General features: G+C 38.2%; 1 protein-coding gene and 1 non-coding gene across 6 annotated transcripts in view; one reads left to right on the top strand and one right to left on the bottom strand.

Moving 5' to 3' along the window:
• FRS2 (fibroblast growth factor receptor substrate 2) overlaps positions 1–19,752 on the top strand; it is a 109,804-nt gene extending 90,052 nt beyond the window's left edge. For all 5 annotated transcript variants that reach the window (XM_002687385.7, XM_059886932.1, XM_059886931.1 and 2 more), the window contains 6 exons: positions 2,934–3,028; positions 9,118–9,209; positions 10,807–10,993; positions 12,244–12,402; positions 12,750–12,913; positions 14,029–19,752. In XM_002687385.7, the coding sequence (XP_002687431.1) occupies positions 9,144–9,209; positions 10,807–10,993; positions 12,244–12,402; positions 12,750–12,913; positions 14,029–14,979 (1,527 nt within the window). In that variant the 5' untranslated portion in view covers positions 2,934–3,028; positions 9,118–9,143 and the 3' untranslated portion in view covers positions 14,980–19,752. The remainder of the gene's footprint in view (positions 1–2,933; positions 3,029–9,117; positions 9,210–10,806; positions 10,994–12,243; positions 12,403–12,749; positions 12,914–14,028) is intronic.
• Positions 9,593–9,667, bottom strand: MIR2427 (microRNA mir-2427). The gene has a single exon (NR_030999.1). It is a non-coding gene; the product is annotated as a microRNA mir-2427 (primary transcript).
• Positions 19,753–26,028: the final 6,276 nt, after the last annotated feature.

The following is a 26,028-nucleotide window of genomic DNA, read 5'->3' as shown; positions in this document are numbered from 1 at the left end:
ATATAGAGAACTTATACTAAAAGTCAACAAAAAGAATAGACAGCCTGTTTAAAAAATGTTCAAAGGACTTGAATAGACATTTCTCTAAAGAAGACATACTGTGGAGAGCAGTATGGAAGTTTCTCAAAAAATTAAAAATAGAATTACTATATGATCTAGCAGTACCACTTGTGGGTATGTATCCAAAATAATTGAAAGCAGGGTCTTGAAGAGAGATTTGTGCATCCATGTTCATAGCACCATTATTCACAATAGCCAGATGGTAGATAAATGTCCATCAGTGGATGAATTAGCAAGTTTTTATTCAGTGGAATATTATTCAGTCTTGGAAAGGAATTCTGGGCAGAAGATCTAAACAGACATTTCCCCAAAGAAGACATACAGATGACCAAGAGGCATGTGAAAAGATGTTCAATATTGCTCATTATTAAAGAAATGCAAATCAGAACTACAGTGAGATATCACTTCACACAAGCCAGAATGGCTGTCATCAAAAAATCCACGAACAATGAAGCTAGAGGTTGTGGAGGGAAGGGAACCCTCCTACACTGTTGGTAGGAATGTAAATTGGTGCAGCTGCTATGGAGAACAGTAAGGAGGTTCCTTAAAAAACTAAAAGTAGAACTACATGTGACCTAGCAGTCCCACTACTGGACACATACCATGAGAAAATAATTCAAAGACACATGCATCCCAGTGTTCATTGCAGCACTATTAACAATAGCCAGGACACAGAAGCAACCTAAATGTCCATCGACAGAGCAATGGATGAAGATGTGGCACATACACACAATGGAGTATTACTCAGCCATTAAAAAGAACGAAATGATGCCATTTGCAGCAACATGGGTGGACCTCGAGATTGTCTTACTGAGTGAAGTAAGACAAAGAGAAATCTTGCATGATATCCCTGATATATGTGATCCAAAAAGAAATGATATAAATGAACTTAGTTACAAAACAGAAACAGACTCACAGACTTAGAGAATGAACTTACGGTTGCTGGGAGGAAGGGATAGTTAAGGAGTTTGGGATGGACTTGTACACCCTGCTGTATTTAAAATGGGTAACCAATGAGGACATAACTGCATAGCACAAAGTACTCTGCTCAGTGGTATGTGGCAGCCTGGATGGGAGGGGAGTTTGGGGGAGCAAGAATGCATGTATATATATAGCTGAGTCCTTTTTCAGTTTACCTGAAACTATCATAGCATTGTTAATCGGCTGTACCTCAATGCAAAATAAAAAGTTTTTTTAAAAAAAGGAAAGGAACTCTGACACATAATTACAGCATGGATGAACCGTGAAGACATTATGCTAAGTGAGATAAGGCAGGCACAAAAAGATAATACTGTACAGTCTCATGTCATGTCAATGGATGTGAGTTTGAGCAAACTCCAGAGATAGTGAAGGACAGGTAAAGCCTGGCTTGCTGCACTCTGTGGGCTCACAAAGAGTCGGACATGACTGAGCGACTGAACTGAACTGTACAGTCTTACTTATATGATGTGTTTAGTCAAACTCATGAAAACAGAAGGTAGAATGGTGGTTGCTAGTGTTTGGGTGGAGGGGAAATGAGTTGTTTTTTAATGGGTGTAGAGTTTCAGAGTTCTTGAGATTGGTTGTACAGTAGTGAATATATTTAACACTACTAAACTGTACCCTTAAAAATGGGTAAGATGGTAAATTTTATGTGTATTTTCCCACAATTTAAAAAATCAGAATTAAAAAAGATCTGAAGGTGAGAATATAAATTTTCCAGAGTTTCTCACAGAGGATTTTTAATATTATCAAGAGCTTTGTAGATTTGCACACTGGTTCTTTTGTATGTTTAACTTCCTTTTAGAACTTATGACTTTTCCTTGGTATTGGAATACATCTCTTAATCATGTTTACTATGAATAAACTCTTTTCAGGATAGGGGTTGTGGGATGCTTATAAGTGGATCAAGTAAAAAGAAGAGAGATTTTTTTTTTCTTAGTTAATTGGCTAAAATCTCTTAGAGAGCTGGACAAACATCACGTAAGAGGAACGATTTATGGTAGAATTAGGTGGACAGTTTTATAAGCTAGAGGTAAAGCATGATGTATGTTAAACTTCTGGAGGGGAGAAAAAACTGCTAAGGAAAAAACAGTTGGTTGCTGCCCACTGTAATGTAGGGTGTAGCAGCAGCTCACAAGTGTGAGCAAACTCCTACCTGAATCGCCAGTTTTATGTATAGGTTAGAAGTCCAGCATGAAAAATTTTGTTTGTGTGTGGGTTCATGGTTTTAGAAATGTGTGTTTTGGGTATCAGTCATATTTGTTAATATATAGATTAAAATGAGGCTTTGTAAAAAACCCCCTAACATAATGCCTAATATAGTATAGCTATTTAGTAAATGCTAGTGCTCACCTTTGAATTTAATTTTTTTTCATGTGTTGTAAAAAGTGAATAAATTAACCAGAAGTTTTTCAAAAGTATATTGTAATCTCTTGAAACTCTAGATTGTAATTTATTGCTATAATTTATGTCATTATCCTGAGGCTCTATGGCATGCTTGTTGATACTGTTTTCTGATGACTGACTCTTCTGATTTTATTCTGGGGGCTCTTGTGGATTAGGAAGATACAGAGCGTGGATTCTAGAGTCAACTCTGGGAGGAGGAGTGACAGTGAGGTTTAAGAGAAGTGACTGGAGGTGGAGAATTAGCCTGCCATTGGCTAAAATGGGCTTTTAGAGCTATCGCATTTTTACTTTTCTTTCTAAAAGGCTGTGTTAATTGGTACCATGTAGACATTATATTAATTTTTAAAATACTACATTTTAATAAAAATTTAGACTTTTTATTTGTTTAAATAGATTAACAGAACTAACAGTGCTGCCAGAAGTCTCATAAGAAAAACTGTTTTTAAAGAAATAACAATTTCTTGACGTTTTCTTGTTAATTTTAGGTTAAGTCAGCAAACAAAGAAAACATGGTGTTTTGAAGTATGATTAAACTCCTGATGCTGCAGCAGAGGCTAAGAATATTAATGGCCAGATCTAGGTAAGTTGAAGTTTACTTTTTAAAAAATCATTAAGTCCACAAATTATAGTTTTTTGAACTGGAGATTTTAATAATGGTATTTTGAATGCAATTATTTTGCCTCCTGATACCACTTTGGGCTTCTCTGGTAGCTCAGATGGTAAAGAATCAGCCTGCAATGCAGAAGACCTGGGTTCAGTCCCTGGGTCAAGAAGATCCCCAGGAGAAAAGAATGGTAATTCACTCCCATTCTTCCCTGGAGAATGCCATGGGCAGAGGAGCCTGGTGGGCTACAATCCATGGGCTCGCAAAGAGTCAGACACAACTGAGTGATTAAAAAACTACGTTGTTACCTCCCAGACCTCAAAATAAGGACAGTTGACTTTAAGAAGACAGTATTTACTAATTTAAATGTCTGGCACAGTTGTTGCAATGTTGGTCTTCCCAAACAGAGGCTACCTTTAGAGGGAGTGTAGTACATCTATTTGTGTTTTTGCGGAGTTATAAACTTGAATGAGTTTATGAGATCATGTAGTTTCTCATCAAGTGTTTATAGTATTCATGCATATTAGTAGGTCTTAGGTAACTCAGATTGTCTCCAAGTATTTATGTGATTGTCATAGATGTAGACTGTCTAGTGTCTTGTTTTAACCCCTGCCTGGGAGTTTATGCTTCAGGAGGAGGAGTCAGAGACGTGGGTGAAAACTCTGCATTAAAAAAAAGTCTCCTTCTGTGTTGGAAGATTGACCAGAACGGCCTCAGACTCTCACTCATACTAAGCCTATTTTTCAACCATACTGAGGCCTCCTGTTCCTTTTTGCCTCCCTCTGTTTTCTCCTGTTTCATCAGCCCTCTTCTTTCTTTGCTTCTTTCCTGAGCAGACCTGTTGGCCCATCGCTTCAAACCCCTATATTGCCAATATCCTTTCATTTATTTGTCCTCTTGCCCTCTGACTCGGGTCAGTTGATCTGTCTACCCTCTGGACTGCTGAGCACAGCTAGAAAAATATATTATTTTTCTACTTATTCTCCAGCTTCTGCTCAGTCTCAGCATAGCCTGCTTAATAATCCTGCTGCTTTTCTTGTGTAGCTCCTCAGTGAAAAATCCTACCCTTCTCCTCAAGTCCCTCATTCTGCAAACTTGCCTTCTATTTTACAAAAGAAATGTAAGATGATGGATACTATCTGTTTCAGCTTCTCTGATATGTTCCACTCATCTTTCTTTTCTGCTATCTCTCCTCAGAGGGCTTCCTTGATGGCTCAGCTGGTAAAGAATCTGCCAGCAATGCAGGAGACCTGGGTTCAGTCCCTGAGTTGGGAAGATCCCCTGGAGGAGGGAACGGCTACCCACTCCAGTATTCTGGCCTGGGGAATTCCATGGACTGCGTAGTCCATGGGGTCATCAAGAGTTGGACATGACTGAGTGACTTTCATTTTCACATCTATTCAGATCACAAGGCATTCCTTCTCCTCTGGGCACGCTTTTGAGTCTGGGTCCCAGAACTCAGCTCTAGTCTCGTCTCCCTGCTTGTCTTGATCCGTCTTCTGGCTGTCTCTTTCCTTTGGTTTTTCCTATATTCTTTAAACTTTACTGACATACTGATTACAAATCTGCACAAACCTGTGTCATCTTAAAACAACAAATAACTCAAGAAGTGTATTTTCTTTTGAAACCATGTCCAACCACACCCTGTCACTTGAGGCTTTCCTTTCTCATTGTGTTCTTAAAAGAGCCTTTTCTGTTTTCTGGAGGACTACTCCTCATCTTCCATTTGCTCACGGCATAATGGCTTCTGCCTCTACCTAACACTCCATCATGGAGAGGACCCTCCTTCTTGACACTTTCTTTTCTTAGTTTGTACCATTCTGATTTTCTTCTCCTTCACTTGTTTTTCTCTAGTATTTACACATTTGTGTTCCCTAGAATTTCAGGTTCAGCAGACTGCTCTTCATCCTGTTCTTGAGCAGGATCTTCTGTTTTATAGTTTCAAATACCATGCGCCCCAATATTTTACCTCTTCCCTCAAGCCCATTCTGATGTACTTAACTCTATTACATGTCTCCTTTCGGTTGTTCTCTGGGAATCGCAGTTTAACATGTCTAAAACTGAACTAACCACCATCACTTCCTCTTGAAGCTCTGAAAAGATTTTTCCTATTTCAGGTAATGGAACCAGCACCGTTTATTTGCACTGAAAACTGCCTCTTACTTCCTGTATCCCTAGCTGGACACTCAGTGCTGCTGACTTGATTTCCTAAATATTTTTTAAATTCATCATTTTCATCTTTCCTACTGTTGCTGCTCCAGTTTTAAGTCTTTGGCATATTTCAGTTTTCAGTAGTCTCTAACTGGCTTACCCTTCCTCTGAGCCAAGGTAAAATTTTATCTAAAATGAAGTCCTGACCACCTCACTTTCTGCTTAAAATACTTAAGTGGCTTTCCATCTTGAGTAGGATGAAATTTTTACTCTTTGCAATGGCATATAAGGATTTCGTGTCACATGTTAGGCTTTTCATTAATTATGTTTGCATTGAACTGAAACACTCAATGTAGATAGAGTCCCCAAGTAGATTGTACCACCATTCATATATCCCTGACAGAATTAGAGGTGCTGCCTGAACAGGTAGCCTATGAAGATGTCAAGTGGAAGAATGGTTTTTCTACTCCTTTTTGGAAATAGTTGAAAACTATTCATTTGAGACTTTTTTATTTAAGCAAAAGCCACACTGTAGTAATCATTTAGCTCTTTGTTTTCTTGAGGAGTTAGTGGTGAGTATGGATAAGCAATTTCAAGAAGACTTTTGTATTTTTGTTTCTGTCATCTCTCTGCTTTAAAATTTTTTGAAAAATATTCTTTTGGCCTCCTCATAATTTATTAAACACTTACTAAATTTTTTTTTTTTTTTTTGTACTGTGCTGTCTGGCATGTGGCATCTTTGTTCTCTAACTAAGGATTGAACCCATGCCCCCTGCAGTGGAAGTATGGCTGCCAGGGAAGTCCCAAACACTTAGTGATTTGATTTTTAAAAATTAAACTTTTATGAAATAATTATCTGCTATGTCAAACAGTATGCTTAGTGCCCTAGAAAATTCAGAAGACAAGGTTCCTCTCTTAATGGAGAACACAGTGATGTGGCTGGTGAGACAGCTAAACATTACAGTAGAGTATGATAAGTGCCATGGTGGAGTCATGTCCATCTGACTGCAGGGGCGGTGGGGACAGGTGGGCTTCAGGTTAGTTAGCTGGCATCCCAGACCCCTAGGTTGTTGTTCAGGATGTGTACTTTGGCTTCTGCTTGTATTTCAGCCTGCCCTGCGCTCCAGTTGTACTGGATCCCTCACTTTATCCTGAGTATAGCACCACCTTTCAGGACGTTTATCTTTGCACCTACTTTTTTATCTAGTGCCTATTTCTGTGTTTTGCCTAGCACACTGTTTCTGCTCACCTTTTAAAGTACCAGCTCAAATGCTGCTTCCTTTCCTTCCTAATCCAGAAAGTTAGTTGCTTCTTTCTGTGTCCACAGAACTCTTCTTATAATCTAATATAAGGTTTATCATAATGCATTATCTGTTGACAGCTCTGTCTTTGCCTTTAGACTCATGACTCTTGAGAGGTACACGATTGACTGTCATCTTTACACCGTGATACTTAGCTGGCATATTAGTTACAAGATACCAAATATGAGTCTTTGTCTTTTTCCTTTATGTAACAAGATTTTTTATTTATGTCATCACACATTTTCCCTATATAAATTTATTAACTTTTAATTGAAGTATAGTTGATTTATAATGTTGTGTTAGTTTGTGGTGTACAGCAAAGTGACTCAGTTTATATATATGTAAATAGTATATAAATATTATTTATATATATATTCTTTTTCAGGTTCTTTTCTTTACTATAGGTTATTACAAGATAATGAATATAATTCTGTTCTATACAGTAGGACCTTGTTGTTGTTTTATCTATTAAACCTCCTCTAATTTATCCCTCCCTCCACCCGCTTTGCCCTTTGGTAACTGTAGGTTTCTTTTTCTATGTATGTGAGCCTGTTTCTGTTTTGTAAGTTCATTTGTGTCACATTTTAGTTTCCACATATAAGTGACATGTCACGTGTTATTTATCTTTCTCTGTCCGACTTACTTCACTTAGTAAGTAAGTGATCTCTAGGTCTATCCATGTTGCTGCAGATGGCCAGATTTCATTCTTTTTTATGGCTGAGTAGTATTCCATTGTACAATTCGGGAAACCTGGGTTTGATCCCTGGGTTGGGAACATTCCCTGGAGAAGGGAACGGCTACCCACTCAAGTATTCTGGCCTGGAGAATTCCATGGACTGTATAGTCCTTGGGGTCGCAGAGAGTTGGACACAACTGAGCACCTTTCACTTTAAGGTGTATATACCACATCTTGATCCATTCATCATTAAACAGACATTAAGCATGCTTCCATGTCTTGGCTGTTGTAAATAGTGCTGTTATGATTATTGGGGTGCATGTATCTTTTCAAATTGGAGTTTTCTCCATATATTTTTTCCCAGAAGTAGGATTGCTGGATCATATGGCAATTCTATTTTTCGTTTTGTGTGTGTGTGTGTGTGTGTGTTTTTAAAGAACTTCCATACTGTTTTTCATAGTGGCTTCTAACTTACATTCCCACCAACAGTGTAGTAGGATTCCCTTTTCTCCACACCGTCTTTTTAATGATGGCCATTCTGACTAGTGTGAGGACACCACAAAATATGAGTCTTAACTTTACTATTTTATTTATCACTTCTTTTGGTTTATACACTAGTTTACTTTTTTTAATTGGTTTAATCCTTATACCTGCCAACATTCTTTATCTTCCTTTAGTGCGGTTCATTTAACTTACAAGAGACTTAGAGTGTCTACTGTGTGCTAGTTATTATGTAAGGCACAGGGATAGCAGGAATGAATAAATTCCATCCTTACTGGAAAGGAGCTCAAAGTGGAGGGAAGAAGATTGATAAGTGAACAGTCCATCACAATTTCTACTAAGTAAACTGTGAAAGAGGCTGTGATACTGGGAAGCTCAGGATGCTTTGGGGATATAAGGGACATAAGGAATATAACTTGCCCAGTTGATTGGAGTCAGAAAAGGTTTCCTGAAGGCACTGTCTTCTGAGTTGAATCTTGAGGAAGGAGCAGCATGGAAAGGTGTGAGGAAACAAGACGCTCTAGGGAAACTGTTTGGTATGACTGGGTGCGGCTTGAAGCAGAGAGGAGTGAGAGGTTAGACTGAATTTGTAGACAAGGACCATAAGGTAAACGACTTTTTGAGCTTTTGCATTTTTTTTTTTCCTGAAGGTAGTAAAGATCTGCTGAAGAATTCTAGACAAGCTTTAATCAGTTTTGTATTTTTAATGTTTAGTAACTTCTTATGCTTCCTTCCCTTCCCCTTTTTTCAAATACTTTCACATCCATTCTGATTCTTTCCCTTGTTTGTAAGTGAAGTTTCCTTTGTTCACTTGGAGTGTTCTTGAACACTTAATATAACTATAACCACTTATCTCTTACCCTCTGTGGGAAAGGATTAGATAGACACATTTAGAGTTTTGCCAATATTCTCTGTTACTGTTTTTCTTTCTCTCTTAATGAACTATTCCAGATTTGTTTTTGTGTCTTATTAACCACTTTTGTCTGGAGGGATCCATAAAAAATATGACAGTGCATAGTATGAATCAAAATACTTGCCAAGCCAGAAGTCTGTCATCTTTTTGGAAATTTATTAATGAAAATAGACATGAAATCCTAGTAAGCCATAAAGGGTTAATTCCGTGAATGACTTAAGTATAATAGTGTTATGTATGAAACCTTAAATTGGTTTCTTTTAGATAGTTTTAAAATAGGCAGACTTTTGCAAACTAAATATGAGGCTTCTATGAAGTCTGCCTAACAAACTTATTCTTGTTGATGCTGAGTAAAATTCTCCAGCTAGTTGTGTGAAGTCTAGCTCTAGCCATTTACCTTCCTGGGCTTAATTTTCCTCATTAAAATAATACAGGACTATTAGGTGATTTCTAGAGTCTTTTTCTGTGTTGTGATTTGCATATCTTATATCTAATAATTTTTTGCAAATTATCTTTCATGTAGTGCTCACATGGTCTTCTGAAGAAGCCATGGGTAGCTGTTGTAGCTGTCCAGATAAAGACACTGTCCCAGATAACCATCGGAACAAGTTTAAGGTCAGTAAAAACTGGATGAGTTGTAGCTCTTGCTGCCTACCTGGATGCTCTTCTTTTACTTCACTTAACACATCTTCTTATTTCCTCACTAGTATCTTCAGAGTCTCTTTATTTTCCTTTTTGTCCATTCTTCCTTTTCTTGTTTTAACCAACAAGGACAACATTTTTTTATTGACTGTGAAATCCTCTTTTCCTTTGGTCTTCTGTGTCCAATTAGAACCACACAATTCTGATAATACTTTCGTTTTTTTCCCCCAACTTAGAAGACATGTACATTTATTACCTTCCTATATCATCAGTTGTGGATATGAGTGGCTAAATCTTGTATCTCCGTCAGGAAAACAACAGCACTATTGAGTGACTGTTACACCCCCTGGAGAACTCAATCTTTGGTCACAGTGATAAGAGCCCCTGGATTTGGTCCCATCAGCCCTCTTTGAAATGACCTGATAATATTGTCTTTAAAATGCCATTTTATAGGTGCCTCTTCAGTCCTGTCGCTAGTTCTCAGTCATTGTTTAATGCCTGGATAATTTCGTAACTGAACTCTACCTCCAGTCACCTCTGTGATCCATCCTGCAGTTGACATCAGATTTATCTTCCTCTTGCGTTATTCTAAAACTTCAGTGGTGTTCTGCTACTTAGACACTAAGTGCTCCATTCCTTACTCATCCACAGCTATTAATGCCTCTCATATTCTGACCTCAGTCTGCTATAAATCAGCCTCTGGATCACATAAACCTTGGTGTAAATCACAACCTTCTTGCTTCATAGCTCTGTGACCTTTGACAAGTTACATTGTCACCAAGTCTTTGTTCATTTGTATGCAATGAAGACAATAGTATTACCTGCAGTTTAAGATTGGCATTAAATGACAAAATACAAGTAAAGCACTTGGCCCAACCCAGGAGTATAGTAAATTCTCCCTAAGTGTTATCTGTTCTTTAAAGTCTCTGGCCATTTTCTGAAACTCAGTAGTGTAAGGCCTTCCCTGACAAGAACTCAGTGCCAGTCCTGTCTTGATCTGTCTGAGATGTACCTTGTCTCTGCTATAGCACTGTATCTTCAGGGTTGCGCCCCCTAAGTCCTGACCCACCAACTCACCCTCTTTATTTCCTTCTTGCCTGGGAAATCCCATGAACAGAGGACCCTGGTGGGCTATTAGTACTATCCATGGGGCTGCAAAGCGTTAGACACAACTTAGTGACAGAACATGCATGCGTGCAAACTTACTTATACCCAAAACCCAGCTCAAGTCCCTTTTCTTCATATGTGAAGGCTTCTCTAACAACCCTTGGCTATAGTTCCTGCATTCTGCAGGGTCTGTTGTACTCAGTTGTTAGGTTAGTTAAGCATTTACAATTCTGTGATGTTGACTTTGTGTATCTTACTTCCTCAGTGGGAATGTGAGTTCTTTGGAGTTATGAACCAGGTATTGCCCTGCTACATAATCCATGCCATACAAAAACATTGGTTGTTGAATGAAATAACAATAACTGAACCAGTCAGCAATAGTACATTTTCCTGAAATTAGTGAAATATGTGCATGACTGTCGAGAGGAGCATTAAGTTAGTACTAATTAAACTTTTTTTTTAGGTCATTAATGTGGATGATGATGGAAATGAGTTAGGTTCTGGCATAATGGAACTTACAGACACAGAACTGATTTTATACACTCGCAAACGTGACTCGGTAAAATGGCACTACCTCTGCCTCCGACGCTATGGTTATGATTCGAATCTCTTTTCTTTTGAAAGTGGTCGAAGGTGTCAAACTGGACAAGGTAGGTAGAGCCTTTATTTTTTCTCCAAACATCATCATATTTGAATATCATTCTGTAATTCAATTATTTTATATATGTTTAAATTACTGTTTTACTTTTATGCTGAATGAAAAAAAATCCTCAAGCGGATTATTTAAAAAGGAGATATAGTACACTATGTATTCACTTATCAAGCATTTATTAAGCATGTTTTCTATGTCTAGAATTTTGGCTCATATTAACTTTAAGATTTGAAGTAAGTAAATGAATTAGTCCCAGTAAATTGCTTCTGTCTGTCTTTACTGTTATAACACTTCTCTGGTGGCTCAGACGGTAAAGTTTCTGCTTATAATGTGGGAGATCTGGGTTCAATCCCTGGGTTGGGAAGTTCCTCTGGAGAAGGAAATGGCAACCCACTCCAGTATTCTTGCTTGGAAAATCCCATGGATGGATTTTCACATGGTAGGCTACAGTCCATGGGGTCACAAAGAGTTCGACACGACTGAACAACTTCACTTTCACTTCACTTTTACTGTTATAGGGCTTCCCTGGTGGCTCAGACAGGAAAGAATCTGCCTGCGATGCGGGAGACCTGAGTTTGATCCCTGGGTTGGGAAGATCCCCTGGAGGAGGGCATGGCAGCCCACTCCAGTATTCTTGCCTGGAAAATCCCATGGACCGAGGAGCCTGACAGCCTAGCCTAGTCCATGGGGTTGCAAAAGAGTCTGACATGACTGAGTGACTTTCACTTTTACTGTTACAACTTAGGGGAAAGAACTTAAACTTTGGAGTTAAGCAGAACATAGTTTTATTTTTTTGCTACCTACTTCTTGAAATTCCTTGGACAAGTTGGGGAACCTCTTGCATCAAATTCCTTCTGTATCAGAATGGAATGGTACCCAATAATTAAACAAGGTAACGATTGTAAACCACAGAGCAAGCGCCTATCAAATGGTGGATTCCTGTGGTAATGATAGGTTAGACTCCCCCTGCTGTTAGAAAGCAGACTAGAGCAAGTGTGCAAATCTTGTTTTTGCCTTCCTTATTTTGAGCCATCACCCATGGACAAATGAAAATTATTCTGTGAACTTTCTTTTGGGTTTGTGTTTTGAAACAGGGAATATAATTAATTTATCAAACATTTATTTGAAAGGCCTTTCTTGCTATTGGTACACAGAATGCTTCCTTTATAATTTTGTTCTTTGACAGGTGTTCCTTTGTCTTTTTTAGATGTCGTGACCATGTTTTTTTCTTCTGGTTTATATTTGTAGGAATCTTTGCCTTTAAGTGTGCTCGTGCAGAAGAATTATTTAATATGTTACAAGAGATTATGCAGAATAATAGTATAAATGTAGTGGAGGAACCCGTGGTTGAAAGGAATAACCATCAGACAGAATTGGAAGTCCCTAGGACACCTCGAACACCTACAAGTAAGTGTCATTTTCCCCTCTTCTATTATAAACTGTAGACTATGGATATTTAATCTATACCATGTTAGAAATTACCATTGGCTAACATAAATATAGTGGTTGTGAGTTTTGAAAAACTTTTAGCTATAATTGTAAACATTTTAAATATGAAAACACAAAGTGTTTCATATTATTTTAAATGTGAGTGGAAAGTTAAAAGTGGAGGGAGGTTCTGTTTTGCTCTAGTTTCTTATGTATCTTACCAGAAACACCTCCTTAAACCTCTCAGTTCTGATTGTATCCTCATTCATTTTCTTCTCTGTGCCCTACCCCTGCATTCTTTCTGAAACCAATAAACGCAAACTCAGCTCCAGGGTTTGCTGCTCAGAACTTACCCAATGGATATCCCCGATATCCCTCGTTCGGAGATGCTTCATCCCATCCTTCCAGCAGACATCCTTCCGTGGGAAGTGCCCGCCTGCCCTCAGTAGGTGAAGAATCTACGCATCCTTTGCTGGTGGCCGAGGAACAAGTAAGCATGTGCTGCTGTCCAGTGGCATTGTGTGGGGCTAGAGTATTATGCTAACACTTGAAGGTTTTAGTCAATTTGAATTTTAGTTGTCATTTTTGTATATGACCTTTGAAGTGAAGATTCAGAGGACAAAGCATATATTTGCTGACATATACCCAAATATGTATAGGTGTTGAAGGAAACTTAGCATTACAGTTAAGTTTGTGGGTCCACAGGAGAGGTGCATCTATAGATGAAGACGGACCAAACTAATGCTCAGTTCTCTTACAGTAACATCAAAGGAAAGCTTTTTATAGTACAGTTTTTGTAAATAGTGCACTACTAGCAGTAAGGCAGATTTTGTCAGTGTTTTTAACAGAGCACTTTAATATTCCCAACTAATCTGTTTTCATTTTAGGAATGATGTACCTGGTTGAACATTGTCTGTGTATTAATTAGCTGTACTTATCTTTTGTCAACAGTATAACTGTTTATCATTAAGAAATTTTCACTGTTTTAAAATACATTTCTTTGTATTTTTTACTTGTTAAATGAGTTCTTACTATAATTAAATATCCCTCTTTTTGAATTTTATTTTTTGTTTTTCAGATTTTATGTAAAGACTAATATATTATCTCCCCCAAATACCATGAGCTTTTCTAAATAGTGATAATTTCCTACTAGGTGGAACCTATTTTATATCTATGTATCTTATAGAACTCTTATTAATCTAATAAGGTTTATCTCTTTATATAGTCAGATGATCTATAAATAATGATAAATTTCTCTCTTCCTTTTTAATAGTTGTTATTTCCTATTTCTAAATCAGGTTTTAATGCACTGATGAGAATTTCTAGAACATCAAAGTAATAATCCCTGTTTGTTCCTGACTTTTTATAGAATGCTTATCATGTTTCACCATCACATCTATTTTAAAGTAGTTATTCTTTTATCCAGCTAGGAAGACATTTCTACATTTCTCCCACCTCCTCCCAACCTTTTTATTAGTAAAAAACAGGTACAAAAGCTTTGAAGAATATAGAGAGAAAGTTAATTAATTGATATAGTCAGGCAGATTTTTTGTTCTTTTTTCTTTTCTTTTAACCAAGCTACTCACTTTTCCTGTTTTGTTTTAGGTACATACCTATGTCAACACTACAGGTGTGCAAGAAGAACGGAAAAACCGCACAAGTGTGCATGTCCCATTGGAGGCAAGAGTTTCTAATGCTGAAAGCAACACACCAAAAGAAGAGTCAAGTAATATTGAGGACAGGGACCCTCAGATTCTTCTTGAACCCGAAGGAGTCAAATTTGTCTTAGGACCAACACCAGTTCAAAAGCAATTAATGGAAAAAGAGAAACTGGAACAACTTGGAAGAGATCAAATCAGTGGAAGTGGTGCAAATAACACAGAATGGGACACTGGCTATGACAGTGATGAGCGAAGAGATGTGCCCTCTGTTAACAAACTGGTGTATGAAAATCTAAATGGCCTATCTCTCCCCAGTGCTTCAGGGTTCAGGAGAGGTCGTCTGCCGTCCACCAGTACCTCAGATACCCAGAATATCAACAACTCAGCTCAGAGAAGAACTGCATTGTTAAACTACGAAAATCTACCATCTTTGCCTCCTGTTTGGGAAGCCCGCAAGCTAAGTAGGGATGAAGATGACAACTTAGGACCAAAGACCCCATCTCTGAATGGCTACCATAATAATCTAGATCCAATGCATAACTATGTAAATACAGAGAATGTAACAGTGCCGGCGAGTGCTCACAAAATAGAGTATTCAAGGCGTCGGGACTGTACGCCGACAGTCTTTAACTTTGATATCAGACGCCCAAGTTTAGAACACAGGCAGCTCAATTACATACAGGTTGACTTGGAAGGTGGCAGTGACTCTGACAACCCTCAGACTCCAAAAACGCCTACCACTCCCCTTCCACAGACCCCTACCAGGCGCACAGAGCTGTATGCTGTGATAGACATCGAGAGAACTGCTGCTATGTCCAATTTGCAGAAAGCACTGCCGCGAGATGATGGTACATCTAGGAAAACTAGACACAATAGTACTGATCTGCCGATGTGAGCCCTGGAAAGCATTTACATTATTTGCACCTTTGTGAAGTTTTTTTTTAAAAAAATGAAGACGCAAGTGCTTCATTTTTATTTCTGAACACTAACTCCTTTTGTAGACTGATAGAAAAAATTTTTTCTGAATATTTCATGTGCTTCTTTAAAGGGAATTAATGTAGAGCAGGTACTCATAAAAGAACACTAATTTCATTATATACTACTCATTACTGTACAGCAGCATTCCCATTTTCACAGTGCCTATTTAAAATGAGAGTTGAAGTGAGTGACATGCTGGTCGATTTTTATCAAAATTCTGAACTCATGTATCATTCATGTGTAAGTCATGGTTGGCATTTAAAACAGAGCCTCTTGATAACATGCATTGCTAACAGATAACTGTAGCTTTGAAAGTACTATTTGTAGATTCACTATTCATGGTATGTGGCCTCCAGCATGTAACATCAGGAATCCTTTATTTCATTAATTGTAGGCTTTTTGACTTGAGCCAAAACATATGTAATGGAAATAGAAGTACCACACCTCCTACGTACCAGTCAGCTTTGCCTTCAGCATTTCTAGAAAGTTCTACATTCATGAACATGGTGTGCCGTTGATGTGTTGAAAGGCAAGAAAGAGATGAGATTTTCTGTTTCGTCATCTCATGATGTCATTTGAAGGGCATGCCCAAGTATCTTAATCAGAATTATAAACAGGCTCAAGAATCAGTCTCAGGTCACTTTATCCAAAAACATTTGAAAAATCTGAACCATGATCTCTTGAAAGTTTCTCTCCTACAGATTATTTACAGTAACATTGTCCTCTGGAGGCATTTGTGCCATTAGATTACCATTTACCTTCAGTTTTTCCTTTGGTGTTTGGGATGTCTAACTTTGTTGCTTCATGTCTTTTTCAATTTAAAATGTTTGAGTTTGTACATAGTTTTGAAATTGGTATATGTTCGTTGTTGTTTAGTTTGCATTTTTGCCCAATTGTGGTTTTGAAGGTTCATTTGGAACTTAACTGTTATTCTGTAACAGGGTTGCCCTTGTCCAGTATTTATTTATATGCTGTTTACTTTTCATGTTGATAAAAGCATTCTCTCAATTTTAAATTTCACTTGTGTCCATAGGTGATCTCTTAAGCAGCTGAGAAGAGAGGGGGAAAAAAAGGAAGTACTTTTAACATGCAAAGTTCCCTAAAGGTACTGTGTCTTCTCTGTGGGCACTCTCCAGCACTTTAGCAGTGATCCCCTCAGTCACAGGGCTGCAGTTACACTTCGCCCACTGATTGCTCCTCAGCTCTTCTGTCCTTTCACTCACAGCTGATCTTGGATTATCCCTTGATTTTAATAGAGTGTTAAGATTATTGCCAGCATAGCAGGTACAGTGGAAGTCTTATAGCAATGAGATTGTGTCATAATTTAGGATTGAAAATGAAGTTTATGTAAACTGATTATAGAGTCCATATGTCTAGCTCTTGGAAAGTCAAGAATTTTCCAGTTTCCCAAATCCTAGAGAAACAAGAGAAGGTAGAGTGGAAAGAAGGTTGGATAACCTTGCAAAATATGTCACTATTTCCTCTAAATATGAGGAAGTTTCTGAGATTATGATCTGGATTTATCAGATGTAATTAAGGTTAATTTAGCATAAAAAAGTTTCAGTCATATAGCATCCAACCTGTCCCGTAAATGACCTAATTATAGGACAGTGGGTGGTGGGACCATTATAAAGAAAATAAATTATGAAAGGTGTCTTTATCATTTTCAGTGCCATTGGTTTATGTGCATAGCAGAATTTTTTTTTTCCTGTGAATTTGGTGCTTATTAAAGTGTTCACTGTTCTCTAAAAAGAGTACAGTGGTATAGGTGTGCAGCTTCCATTTTCATGTATTGTTCCATTTATGCTTTCTTCTGAGTAGATTGCTAATTGTGCCAAATTTATGTGATGATCTTTGTAACGTGGAATAAGAATTACGACGGAACCAGTGCATATGGTTTTCTCGGAAACAAGCAGTCAAGACCGAACGTTAACCTCCAAACGAAAGGGCTGACCTATTTACTTATTTTGGAGGTTGGGTACTTTTTTTTTCTTTCTTTCTCTCAGCCTTTTCATTTTTCCTTCCAGATTCTGATTACTTTTTATATTTTTTAAGCAACTATAATATAACCATTGCAGTTTATGCTTTAAATACTGTGTGCTTTAAAATTGAAAATGGGACCAGTTTGTCTGTTAAGAATTTGATTTTTAGGTACTACGAGTATTAGGGAAGATGTATACAACTGGTATTAATTTCTAGATATCTCTGGAAATCCCGTGTCCCTATTTAATAAAAAGTAATGTAGAACACTACTTGTCCTTTGCTGTAGTCTAGTAATGGGCATTAAGCTCTGTCCTGGAAGAATGTACCAATTACTTGGTACATTTTAGAATGAGATATTTTATTGGGATATAATTGTGGCCATATGTTTCAGATTTTCTGAGACAGACCTAGTTTTAGATATTCTGTTCTGTTGATAGATCATGTGATCCCACTTTCTGGCTTTGGAAATATAATCATTGATCATGTGTTTTCTCCCTAATGGAATCCTCTTTTATCTGTATGGATCATAGCAGCTTTTATCCCAGACCAGGGTTGGAAACTGATATGGGTATTACATGTGTTTTTTTCTCAGTGTATTTTATTTCCCAGGTTCATCTTCCTTTAAAAATGAAAATATGGTGCCTTCCCTCCCTCCAGGAAGATTGGCAAATAGTTCCTTTAATTTACTGCTGCTGTGGAGTGATGAGACATGCACTTTACTTTTGAAGACTCAGCAAAAAGCTTTTCACTTCTCAGTATATCCAGAATAGATCACATTTGGGACTTAAGAAAATTTGCCAAGCAATCTTTGTTTTTATAGATATTAATGTTGACCCCACAGTTCAATGAGTCAAGCTAGTGTTTATCACACCCCCTCCCAAAATATCAGTGGCACAACATATAAAAATGTACCTCAATAATGTTCTATTAAAAATGGGACAGGGGCCTTATGTTTTCATAATTTCCCAATAATGTGCCACCATATTTTTGCCTCAAGGTAAAGGTTTTAGCAGGCTAAAAAATACATCCCATTTCCCCTTGTGCTGTTCCTAACCCATAATGTCCAAGTGTTTGTGCAATGTATAGTGTGTGTGTATAAATATATATGTATATTCACATATACATATATATATATGTATATCTCCTTGAAACAGACATACCATCAGAGACAACATTCAGAAGTAACTAATGTATTGGCATCTTTTTCTTATCTCTGATATGTGAGGTATATGGTACTAAATTACCTTTTCCCTGATGTTTGCCAAATTTGAATAAAGGCATTGGTACGAAATCACAGAATGTATAGAAAATGTTTTTGGCTTGAAAAACTAACAAATATTTTATGACCATACCATAATATACTCTGCCCAAACCAGCACCCTGTCTTTGCTCTTCTTTACATCCCTCTTCCCCATCCCTACTTCCTCGTTTTTTTGGTATAAAAAGTCTTTTGTAGCATCATTACAATTGCAATTCTATGACAATTGGATAATAACAGCATGGAAACGGACTGGTATTAATAGTACAGTAGTCACCAGTGTGCCACATTTGCATTAGTAAATGCAAAATATACATTTTATAAAGGACAAATTTTGTGTTATGTTTTTATTTTCATTACATTGTATAATATTGTAAGATTATTGTATGTCCTAATTTGCATTATAAATGTTTTTTTCCTACGTAAAGGCATAAATATAGCAACTTTGTATAAAGGTAGCTTATTAGATTTTTGATTTTGTATTTTATAAAAAAAATTGTCTAACAGTGGGACTACCATTGCCAAATTGTACATGAAATATGAATTTTACCCCTTACGGTTAATTTCATTTCTAAACATTCCGTATTTCTCTAATAAGACATAAGTGATACTGTACTATGCATAAATGGTATTTTAATGCTGTTTCATATCAGCATTTTAAATTTTGGTTTGCATTTTTAATATTGGCAAAATTTACCACTGTTGATTAAACCTTGTTGTATATGTAACAACATCTTTTGCCCTCCCCACCCTTGTTCTCTATTTCTCCCTGTCAGTGCCAACTTCATACATTTTGTAGCATGGCAATAAAATATAACTTTTACACTGAGGCCAAGTGTGGCTTTTTGGAGGATATGGAGATGGGAGGATTGCCCTCTAGTTATGCTTTGTATATGACTTTCTGCCACATAAACCATGTTTCCAGGCATGAGGAAATTATCTCGTATATGATGTGAACATGCTTTTAAAGACAAGTGTGAATGTTGCTTTTAAGCTTAATTTTTGTCTTTAACTAATTTTTTATCTTTGGGAAAGTCAGAGTTCTGGAAGTACAATCAAGCCTTTATTAACTGGAGTACGTAAAGAATGAGCTAATAACTGAATTTAGTTCAACAAGGGCTAAGCAACACATTTTTTAAATCCTTATTTATTGTAGAGTATTAGTATACTGTCCTAAAAATTATATGTAAAATATGGTTTCATCTTAGATGATTTAGGATCTTGCAATGCCTTACTGTTGTCATTCTGGCATAAATTCCCATGACAAGGTACTCAAGTTGATACTGGAAGCTGAGCTTGACTATACAACTAACATTAAGCATTCATGAAAAACTGCTTTGTTTAATAAAATCTGATCAGAGTTCTTATGATTACTTTCCCCTTATTGCCGAAAGTAGATTGCAATAAAACCCCAATAAAAGTTTGGTTGGCTACCTGTTTAAAGTTTCACTGTATTTATACTTTACACGTTTCTTGAGACTTTATGATAAGAGGTTTTATTTCTTAGTCTCATATCACCACCTCCATTTTCAAAGTGAACATATCATGGGTCAAGGATTATGTTTCAGAGTGAAATGAAATTTTGAGTATTTGCCAGACTCTCAAGAACTTTTATCTTCTTGGTCATTCAAACTAGTAGTTAGTTCTTAGGCTGGGGTTCCAAACCTGTTGTCACCTAGTGGCACTGCAAAGCCTATTTGGGTACAACTCAAGATGTAGATCATTTAAATAGTAAAGGGAATAGACATGTCCACAAATGATCAGGTGCTTACTATGTACCAGACACTGTGGAACACATAGATCGGTTTAAGATGTGACAGAGACCACATCTTAGGTATCTTGGGTATTCTCAGAAATTAAAAACTTTTGGGGATTATTTCTGTATTTTTCCTTTGAGTTCCTTTGAAGATAATAACTATTCACATGTTCTTGTTTAATGAATAAGCACAAACTAGGCCCTCTGTTAGTAATGAAGATAGTTATTTCTTGTTCTCAAAAGAATCTGTAGTTTAGAACAGCCATTCTAACTGGAGGCAGTGCCCTTCCTCTCCCTAGAGAAATAAACCCTAAGATATAAATTATATATAAAAGATTACAATCTCTCTGATACGTCTAGAATAATACTAGCTATATACCTTAGGAGAATTGAAAAAAAATATTCCAATTCTTAATTTGTGATAAAGGCATGTACAAAGGAAAGGCATCTAACTCAGCCTGAGAATGAAGGTTTTTAATTTTTAAGAAAATTTTGAAGAAGGTAATCCCTGAGGTGTTTGATGAGAGATTTTACAAATTAGGGCAGGGTGGAGAGGATATCTTGTGTGTGCATTAGTCGCTCAGTCGTGTCCGACTCTTTGCGACCCCATGGACTGCACAGCCCACCAGGGTCTTCTGTTCATGGGATTCTTCAGGCAAGGATACTGAAGTGGGTTGCCATTTCCTTCCCCAAGGATATCTTAGGGAGAAGAAATACCCAGTACAAAGGCACAGAAGTATAGAAAGATCACAGTGTTCAGTGATGGCAAAGATTCCATTTGCTTGGAGCATAGAGTGCAAAGGCAGGTTTGTGGGCATAGAGAAGGGAGAAATTAGAGACATCCCATAGATTTAGAACGCAAGAGTTTTTGTTTTACTTTAAGTCAAGTGAGAGAATTTGAAGGATTTTAAACATTGGAGAAACAACATTTTATAAAAATGACTCTTGACATCAACATGGAGGATACAGTAGAGGACATGACATTTTAATAATGGAGGGAGACTAAAATGGAGGTAAAACTGGATAAATGCTTTTTCAAAGGTATTTTTAAAGGAGTTTTGAGGTTATTTGCTGCTCTGCCACAAGCCACCTTAAAACTGAGTGGCTTAAAGCAACAAATCATGTTATTCTCACATTGCTATAGATCAGAGTAGGCAGGCATATGGAACCCACCCCAAATTACAAAACTAATATATGGAAGGGTTGAAACCCAAACCTATGCAGCCTGGTTCCTGAAACTTGAGTGTTCAGCCCCTGGAGGTACAGGGTGACACCAAATAACACAGTAAAGGAGGAAAAGTAAAAAACACGTGCACAGGAGAAAGGACAAATTGCTGGAAGTCCCCATGTAGGGGGCTGCTTCTGGCTGTCTCTGGCCTCCACTCCACAGGTGGCAAAGCCTGCCTCCTAGTCCCCATCCAAAAGCCCTGACTAAGTTTCTCCTCCCCAGTGCCCCCTCCAGAGGCCAGCAGGCAAGGAGCCCTGGGTTCTCCATCACCCATAGTCTCATGCTTGCCTGCCAGAGGACATCATAATCTGTATTTCCACATAATGTGGTTTTGCCCATAATAAAAACAGCTGTTTTCAATACTGTGCAGCTATCTTACCTTCCTGTAATTCTTCTCATTCCAGTGTGAGATTTGAAATCTTCTGGTTGAGGTGCATTCCCTGAAAGAGCAAACTTTCAGACAAAGAACACAAACTCTTGGTTGATTTAAAATAATTTGTCCAATCTGAACATCCGTTTTCATGATGGACCTTGGAAAGAGTGTAAACTGGGGTAGCAGCCTTTTTCTGTAAAACATTACATAGTAAATGTTTTAGGCTTTATGGGCTACACAGTTTGTCACAACTACTCTTTCCATTGTATAACTGTTTTGTGTTGTTCAGTATAAAAATGAATTTGCTTGTGTTACAGCCAAGCTTTATGGACATCAAAATATAAATTTCATATAATTTTAATGCATCACAACAGTTTTTATGTTTCTAATAATTTAAAAATGTAAAAAACCATTCTTAACTCTCTGGTCATATAAAATCAGGTGGCAGGTTGGATCTGGCTCCCAATGGTTTCTCAATCCCTGGGGTAAACTAACCCTCTTAGCATGCATCTCAAAGGTACAAAAGATTAAAAATTGAAAGCAGCTATCAATGTTAACAATTACCAAAATACAAGAACTTGATAAGAGATCAGCCATAGGGAGAAAAAGGTATCAGATGCAAAGCCAAACATTATTTTTAAGCACAAAAACTTTGTTTTAAATATCCTAGGGGGTCAACTTAGAGAAAGTATAAAATTATTCTTAATAAATGGGAATATTTGGGATTGATTTTGCTCTCTACCAAGCCATTATGTAAAAGGATGTTAGTCATCTCTACAGCTGTGTGTTGTGTGGAGTGGGGAATGAGTGAAAGGCAAAACCTCCTGAAAGTGAGCAAGCAGGACAAAATAAATGTCTCCATCAGAGCTCACAAGACCTCGTCCCGGACCATCCAAATAAAAACAGCATTTGGACTTCCATGGTGATCCAGTGGTTAATCTGCCTGCCATTGCTGGGGACATGAGTTCGATTCCTAGTCCAGGAACATTTCACATGCTGGGGAGCAACTACTACTGAGCCAGTGAGTTCTATAGTCCATGCTCTGCAACAAGAGGAGCCATGGCAATGAGAAGCCTGTGTGCTGCAACTAGGGAGTAGTCCTTGCACACAGCAATGAAGACCCAGCGTGGCCAAAAGTAATTAGAAAAGAACAAACAGCATTTTATAAATTAATAAAAGAAATGTAGGTCTTCATCTTACTCAATAATGTTTAAAATAGCAATAAAATATTATTTAGAAAGATGATGGTAAATTTTTTAAAAACCTAAAGAAGTTGAAAGTGGTTGCTTCTGGGGAGAGGAATCAATGCTGATGATGAATTACATTTTTCCATTATTAGTTACAGAGCCTAAGCTTGCTCTGCTTGCAGGCCAGTGAATCTGGTAATGAGGCTGTTGGGGCAGGAATAATGACTTTAGTTGGAAAGCTAGCAGATCAAGAAGACAGATGAGTGTCTCAAAAAACCCATCTTCCCTGAGTCCAAATTCAGGCTTTTTTTAATACAGAGGAAGGGGAGGGGACGGTGTGTGCTGTGATGCCAGTGGCAGAGCAAGACCAGTTGCTCTAACAGCCCAGCCCCTGCCCTGCTCCGTTACAATTCCCTACTGTCAAATGTCCATTCCATAATCTTGTGTAGAAAAGGGGGCAATGATCTTTCTTGCTGCTTCCTGCCAAATGGGGGAGGTGAGGGGGTGATTGTGAAATGGAATTGATGAGTTTCAGGTTGGGAATATTCCTTAAAATTTTTAGTAAATGATACAATTCTTTTTCTGAAACTACAATTATTTGAATCTGATGAGATTCTTTCTACAATGAAAATTTTAAGTTCAGTCCTTACCCTTTTTGAAGAGCAACTTTAAATCTTCTAAGTGTTCACAAATCCACTGCTCTCAAGGTCTCTTAGGAGTTGGGTCATTTTCTGATGACAGTGGGGCTGCTTTAACCTGAGTGTGATGAGTTCACAGCTTTACTGCCGCTAACTTGACAGATGAGTGCCTGGTAGGTAAGATCACTTGTATTCAGTGATCTTATACAGTGGTATTCAGGCCCCTGTACTCTCCAGGTTTTAAGGAGGACTCGGTCTCCAGCCTAGAAAGGATGTAGGGCTATCGCAGCTGGATAGGCAGACCTGCTGGAAGCAAACTTATGAACAGTAGTACAGTGCCCAGCGTTTTAACATAATTGGCAACTGCTAGATCTTTCAAAGCATTTATAGATTCTCATGCCTGGGCAGACACCTGAAATGGCCTACTATACAATATTTCAAAGGGGCTTAATTTAAGCCTGCTTCTGGGAGCCGTTGTGATGCATATAAGGGCAACTGGCAAGGCTATATCCCAAGTTAAGTTGGTCTCAACATATTTTAGCAATGTTCCTTTTTAATGTATAATTCATTTTCTTGGGTTTTCCTATAAATTGTGGTCTCCAGGGTGAATGTAACTTCTAGTTAACTTGCAGTTCTTCAGACATCTATTTCTGCTTTATTGACTATGCCAAAGCTTTTGACTGTGTGGATCACAATAAATTGTGGAAAATTGACCTGCCTCTTGAGAAACCTGCATGCAGGTCAGGAAGCAACAGTTAGAACATGGAACAACAGACTGGTTCCAAATAGGAAAAGGAGTATGTCAAGGCTGTATATTGTCACCCTGCTTATTTAACTTATATGCAGAGTACATCATGAGAAACGCTGGGCTGGAAGAAGCACAAGCTGGAATCAAGATTGCCAGGAGAAATATCAATCACCTCAGATATGCAGATGACACCACCCTTATGGGCAGAAAGTGAAGAGGAACTAAAAAGCCATAACCCTACTTACTGAAAGACTGCCCCCCCCCCCCCACCATGTGACTGAACTTTTCCCTTCTGTCTTTGCCACTCACCATCCCTCTTGGGCAGATATTTACATTCCTGAATAAGATGCTTTCTGGGGATGAGAGGAGGATGGTCATTGACACTAGGGAGGAAGCACACCAGCATCATCTAGCAGATTCCCAGATGTAACTGCAGAAAAGCAAATCTGGCAGCTCCTATTGCCGAGCCTGACTAGGATCCTAATGATGGAGATATGCAACCACACCTGCAGCATTGTAGGAAGTGTACCTTAGCGGGTCTTTGAAAGGGAGTACCTAGGCAAAGGAGCTTAAACAAAATTCAGGAGATACACCAAAAATCCAGTGAGGATCCATCCATGTTTTTTAGAAAGAATTTATCAAGCTTATAGACACTGAGGCAGAACCCAAGGGCCCCAGAAATAAGAGAATGCTAGATATGACATTTGTTGGGCAAAGCACCCCCGATATAAGAAGAAAACTACTGAAGTTAGATGGTACATTGGAATGAACCCTTCTTAATTGGTAGATGTTGCTTTTAAAGTGTTCAACAATAGGGCACAACAGCAGAAGCAAGAGAATGCAGGATGGAACGCTACTTTTTTGACAGCAGCATTGGATTCCTGGAAGGCCAGTAACCCAAAGAGAGGTGAGCCACCATCAGGGAAGAAACAGTGCACTTACTGTAAGGAGGAATAACATTGGGGAAAAGATTGCACCAGGCTAATAAGCAGGAAAACAATAAAAGAAACTGTGGGCTGATGGCATCGGTTTTATACAGCAAGCAACTTACAACTTACTATATGGAGCTTGTGTGTGCTCAGTTGCTCAGTCGTGTCCGACTCTTCGCGACCCCATGGACTGCCAGGCTCCTATGCCCATGGGATTTTCCAGGCAAGAATACTGGAGTGGGATGCCATTTCCTTTTCCAGGATAGCTTCTCGACCCAGGGATCGAACCCGCGACTCTTAGGTCTGTGGTCATTAGCAGGTGGGTTCTTTACCACTAGTGCCACCTGAGAAGCCCTTTCCCAAATGTGGATTCTTTCCTCCAACTGCCAAGCGCAGGGGCAGCTGGTAATACTTCAGGGAATTTTGAAGGTAAGATCCTCAGGAAGAGTGGTTCAGGAAGCTGCTAGGGCTTAACCTAAAAATTCCCAAACTGGAGCCAGCTGACAACAACAAAGGTTCCTGACTGGCACTGCCAAAATTTACCAAGACCAGGTTTACTCTGTTTGCTGCTGCTGCTGCTGCTGCTAAGTCGCTTCAGTCGTGTCCGACTCTGTACGACCTCATAGATGGCAGCCCACCAGGCTCCCCCGTCCCTGGGATTCTCCAGGCAAGAACACTGGAGTGGCTGTTTGCTGCACAACAGGCCAATAAGTCAGGAGATGAGTTGTTCAGGCAAAGAATAATGAATTTAATTGGGAAGCTAGCAGACCAAGAAGATGACAGACTAGTGTCTCAAAAGACCATCTTCCCTCAGTCCTAATTCAGGTTCCATTTATACAGAGGATGAGGGGAGAGAGAGAGAGAGA

This window comes from Bos taurus, chromosome 5 (assembly GCF_002263795.3).
Source record: "Bos taurus isolate L1 Dominette 01449 registration number 42190680 breed Hereford chromosome 5, ARS-UCD2.0, whole genome shotgun sequence".
Classification (NCBI taxonomy): domain Eukaryota; kingdom Metazoa; phylum Chordata; class Mammalia; order Artiodactyla; family Bovidae; genus Bos; species Bos taurus.
The sequence above is the reverse complement of the archived record's forward strand: the minus strand, read 5'-3'. Positions and strand labels throughout refer to the sequence as shown.